The 5,374-nt window shown below is 67.0% G+C and overlaps 1 protein-coding gene across 1 annotated transcript; it reads right to left on the reverse strand.

Moving 5' to 3' along the window:
* Positions 1-2,477: 2,477 nt before the first annotated feature.
* MNEG_2770 (hypothetical protein) lies at positions 2,478-4,849 on the reverse strand (the record flags this gene model as incomplete). The annotated part of the gene is made up of 3 exons (XM_014048757.1): positions 2,478-2,541; positions 2,813-4,173; positions 4,328-4,849. 3 exons carry the CDS (start codon positions 4,847-4,849, stop codon positions 2,478-2,480), a joined length of 1,947 nt encoding a protein of 648 aa, XP_013904211.1.
* Positions 4,850-5,374: the final 525 nt, after the last annotated feature.

The raw sequence follows: 5,374 nt of genomic DNA on the forward strand, positions 1-5,374 counted from the left end.
CGTCGCGGCGGCGGGCGCGAGGCGTGGCTGCTCGGCGAGCCACAGGAGCGTGTTGGCGGGGCCGACGTAGCGCGCCATGTCTAGCGGCGCCGCAGCGACCGCCTGCGCGAGCTCCGACACCACCTCCGGGGAGACGTGCGCGCCACGCGAGGCGGCTAGGCGGTTGAGTTCATTGAAGTCAGACGCCACGCCGCACACGGCCACACCGCCGGCGTCCGGGATGGCGCCGGTGGGTTGCCGATCAGAGGCGGCGCGTCCAGACTCATGACTGTGCCCGCAGCTCCTAATCCTAGCTACGGCTGCTTCATTGTGTTTATATGAGGTCGCTGAAGCGCCAATCCTGGTAAAGCAGAATAAGAAGATTTCGCCCTTCAAGCAAGCTTTAGACTGATTTCCTAATACTCCGAGATACCAGAGCCCGCCTGTGGAGTGAAACACGAAATGCGAGTGAACATAACATGACATGGTGCAACCACGTGTGCAGCAGCATGAGAGATGTGTGTGCTCGGTGACAGCGTCGGCGCCTTCACCGTACTGTGCAGCGTGTACCGTATGTCCGGGATGCAAGCCTACTTCATGCATAGCTCCGCCAAGCGGCTAGAATTGAGGGAGAGACATATGGGCTGGGCCCCATGCCATCCAAGTACTACCCCATTCGCGCGTCCCCTCCCACCGCTGGAGGACGCCCCTTTGACTCTCATCTTTCCCCACATGTGTCAGGATGGTACACATCGTTGCAGCAGATGATCTCACAAAGATATTCCTTTTCAGCGCTGGGCCGCGCAGCTGCGCCACCGCTGCTGGGGCCAAGCCCATGGGAGACATACGTCATGCCTGTCAGACCAACGGAGTGAGTACGATTGGCCGACCCCTGACCGCTGAAACCGCAGCACATACAGGGCCCATAAGTGGCCGCTGCAGCAGTCGGTCCGGCAGTGGACAGGAACTCCCACCTGGGCGGTGAGGAAGCGGTGTCTGCCAGGGGGCGGGGGTGCGGGGCTGGCGGGTGCAGCAGCGCGGCGGCCACGCAGGTGCGGCGAGGCGCGCGCCGCGGAGGTGTGCGGGTGGCGGGCAAAGCGCACACTCAGGCCCCAGCCACATTCGCCCATGCTCGTGCAAGCCCGTGCGCCCGTCTTCACCCTGGTCGCCAAGTCTCTGCGGCAGTCACGCCCGCATCGCCCGGGCCGCCAAACATCTGCATGCAAACTGCCACAGCCCAGCCATGATCATGCATACAATAAGCAGTTACAGGTCGTATTATACATTGCATATGTCAATGCAGTACATTTGTTGATGATCAAATAGGCTTCAAGACCTCCATCAAGACTCAAAGTCGGTGCAGTCCGACTGAGTCAGTGGTCCCCAAAAGCCTGCCACCAGGCTGCCCGCAGATGCACGGGGCCATTGCTGGTTGTTTTGGCAACATAATGTTATATTGATGAAGTATGCTTTCATCACAGCTTGCACAAAAATGTGTATGCACATGGATGCTGCCAGGCAGGAAAGCTTGCAATCATGCATATGGGTGCGCTCAGACGCCTTCGTTCGTTGTTGGGGCCACCACCACTGCAGCGGCAGGCAGCCTCAGCGAAGGGACCCAACACCTGGCCCGCCACAGGCGTCCTGCTGCCGCAAGCACGCAAGCTGACGCTGTCGGCACGGCCCGCGCCTTCTGCGCCTCCTCCCAACCTGCCCTGCTGACGCCACAAGCAGCGTCTGCAGCGGTGCAGCCGCTGGTGTCGGCCGCTGGCTTGAGGGGCGAACCCGGGCCTGCTTTCGCGTCGCCGATGCACCTTGCCGCAAACACACACATACCCCACGGACAGCCGATATTCGCAACTGTAGCAGCCCCCCATGCACCCGAACAGTTTTTGGCTGGGGCACTCAACACCTGCACAGGTCTGTTTTTGGCGGGATCCACAAGCCGGCAGTCTCGTCATGATTGCAGTGCGGCAGTAGGAACGCCGCCGCCGCCGCTGCTGCTGCTCGCGCTCCCGCCGCCCCCGCTGGCCGTCGCGCCCCTGCCGCCTGTGCACTCTTTGTTGTGGCCGGCCTTCCAGTGAGCCTTAGCGCACTGAGGGCCGCAGTACCTGTGTTGGTGAGCACGCATATCCATGCAGGCACACGCGTGTGTGTAAGTGTGGATGTACATGTGGATTTGCATTTGATGCGTATGCATGTGTGCACTCGGGTGGGCATTCTAACCCTGCCTTAGCATGTGCATGCAGTTCAGTGCGTGCAGTGCGTGCAGCACGCACGTGCTGCGGACCCCCATCCCGCCTTGCTACGCCCGTCTCGCCCAGTAATGTGCGCCTCGGCGCACGCCGCCTGGCAGCTAAGAGGTGATACGATCTAGCAGGGCGGTTTCAGCCCTGCCCTGCAACAGCGATGGCAGGCGCATCCAGCAAAATGGTTTGAGGTGGTGGGGTTGGGGAGGTGGGGCTGGGCAGACGAGAAGGGCAGAGGCTGCCCTGCGCTCAGCTCGGTATCCCGCAGGCGCCGCACTTTTCAAAGTTGAAACCGCCCTGCGTCTGGCTGATGCTGCAGGGTGTTCACAACACCATCTCTTTCTGTCGCCCCGGCGCTGGCGCCAGCGCCGCCGCCCAGGCCGCTCGCGACGCCGCCGCGCAGCCGCCCGGCCTGCAGCGCCTCGAGTGCCGCTGCCGCGTGTGCGGACGGTATCGCGGCGTCACTGCCATCCCAGTCATCGCTGTCAAATTCGACGATGGCTTTCAGGGCCAGAGCCACCCTGTCGCGCGCGACGGCCGCGTTTGGCGCGCGGAAGTGCATGCAGCAGGCCGCATCCACGCACCTTACATCCGTGCATGGCACGCAGCCCCGCTCCGGCGGCTGGCTCGGGTCGTCGCCACTGAGCACGTGCAGCACCTGCAGGGCCTCGCCCGACATCGAGCCGGCGGGGCCGGGGTCACCCGCGCCGTCCATGGCCGACGCGGCCAGCCAGGTGAGCGCGCCGGGCGTGGCGGCCAGGTCGTATTGTGCGGCGGTCGAGCTCAGCGCCACGGCCCGCGCCCGGGCCAGCCCCTCTGGGCCGGCCGCCGCGAGGCCGCCCCACACGAGGGCCCGCAGCTCATCATCTGGCGGCAGTGCCGCCGCGGCCGCGTCCCTGGCTGCGGCCGGTGCGGCGGCGGCAACGTTGAATGGATCCTTGAGCGCATAGGCGATGGCGGCGAGCGTGTCGGCGACCTGGGCGCTCAGGGATGAGGGGTCGATGGACCGAAGTTCGCCTCTGGGGTCGCCACTGTCGCCGCGGCCCGGCGCCGCAAACACGGCGGGCCCGCCGCCCGCGGCGTCGACCAGCAGCGCGCGCAGCGCGCCGTGCCGCGGCGCCGCGAGCTCGAGGGCCCACAGGCCTGAGCTGTCGGCGGCGGCGCAGAGCCTCACCAGCGCCGCCGTCATGTACATCAGATGTGCGCGGTGGCTATCGCGCTCCTGGCCCTCTGCGCCCCACGCAGCGCACAACGCGGCGGCGACGGCCGCCGCAAAGCCCGGTGCCGACAAGGCCCGCGGCGGCCCCGCGGCGGAGGACGCGGCCCCATGGCACACGACTTCGAGCAGCACGGTGACGGCGAGGGCGGGGCACGTGGACTTGTGGCCGGCCTCCAGCAAAGCAGGCGCCCCCGCCAGCACCGCCAGCAACGGCGCCTCCAGCGCCCCCGCCGGCCCCGCGGCCGCCAGCGTTGCGTCGGGGTCTGCGGCGGCCGCGCCCTGCAGCAGCTTCAGGCAGCAGCTGACAGTGTCCTCGTCCCCACCGTCCCAGCTGCTGCACCCGCCGCCGCCGGGCCCGACGCGGTCAGTCAGGGCTGAGAGGATCTGGCGCAGCGCGGGCGCGTGCGACGCCAGGTCCTTGCACAGCAGGCCGCGCGCCTCAAGGTTGAGCGAGATCTGGGTCGCGGCGACGAGCGCGGCGGTCTCAAGTCCCTCTGGGTCCCGCAACCCCGCGCCCGTGGCGGCCGCGAGCCGCGCGGCAAAGGCGGACCAGAGGAGGTGACCCGCGCGCTCCTGCAAGACTGTCGCGGCGGTTGCCGCGGCAAGCTCGGTCGCGCGGGCGCGGTCGGCGTGTGCCAGGAAGAGAGCTATCATGCCAAGGGGCTCGAAACGGAAGGGCTTGTCGATCAGCGCGGCGCGCAGCAGGCCGGACAGCGCCTCTGGTACCTTGGGTCGTGCGGGCGGACGGGCGGGTTGGGAGTCAGGTGAGGGGCTGGGCCTCCGATGAGCGGTGGACGCGGTGTTTGTCTGTTCGAATCGACAGACGGCCGTCGCTGAGGCAGGCTGCGATGGGACGCGGCTCGCTCGCGGCGCCGCGCACCTGAAGCACCACAACAAAGAGTTCGGGGTCTGGCAGCTTGCGTCCCATCAGCGCGCCGCCCAGCAAAGCCGCGTGCTTGGCGAGCGTCACGTGGGGCCCGTGGGGGTGGCAGCGGGGGCACACGGCGGCGGGCGCGTCCGTGCAGGTCTCCCAGGGCGGCGCGGCGGCCGCGGCGCGCCCCGCCGCGGCGACGGCCTCGGCGAGTGCGCGGATGGTGGCGGGGGTTGCGGCGGCGGACGCGAGACGGGGCTGCACAGAGAGCCACGCCAGCGCGTTGGACGAGCCGGCACGGCGCGCAGTGTTGGCTCCGAGCGGCGCAGCGGCGAGCGCCTGTGCGAGCTCCAACACCACCTCCGGGGAGACGTGAGCGCCGGGCGAGGCGGCGAGGCGGTCGAGCTCCTCGAGCTGGAGCTCCTCGAACTGGGGCGGCAGGCCGTCCAGACCGCTGTTGTGCGCGTCGGCCTCAGCGTCGGTGGTTTGCAGCCCAGAAGCGGCGCGGCGGAGCGCCGTGTCCAGGCTCATGGCTGTGTCCGCCGCTCCTGACCCTAGCTGCGGCTATATTATGGCTTCAAGGATACTCCCTGGGGCGCGCCGACTAGGGTATCGCGATTTCGCCAAGATCCCGTGAATGAGTGGAAGACCTCGCAACACCGAGGACGCTTGCTCTCTAGCTACGAGATGTAAAACGGCGTGGTATATCTCAGTGACGCAGAGTCACCCGGCTGCTACCGCTGTCCCTTATACTGCGTGAGTATCCGGGACTCTCGCCGAACCCACGTGCCATGCACTCTTCAGCTGAGAGGCTGCTATGTGTACACACATGAGTGTGATACCCGTACAACTAGTACCACATTTGAAAACGCACGCGTACCCCACCACCGCCGCCCAGCCGGCTGCTTTGACTCTCACTTTGACCCCCCCCCCCCACCGGGGGAGGTGTTGTGGCCTCTGGGCGCACAACACCTCCCCCTTGTGGCCACTGGGCGCGACTGACACCTGTCAGTCGCGCCCAGTGGCTACAGTGGATACCGTATCCAAACATGTGCC

Source organism: Monoraphidium neglectum (assembly GCF_000611645.1).
Source record: "Monoraphidium neglectum strain SAG 48.87 unplaced genomic scaffold scaffold00324, whole genome shotgun sequence".
NCBI lineage: Eukaryota > Viridiplantae > Chlorophyta > Chlorophyceae > Sphaeropleales > Selenastraceae > Monoraphidium > Monoraphidium neglectum.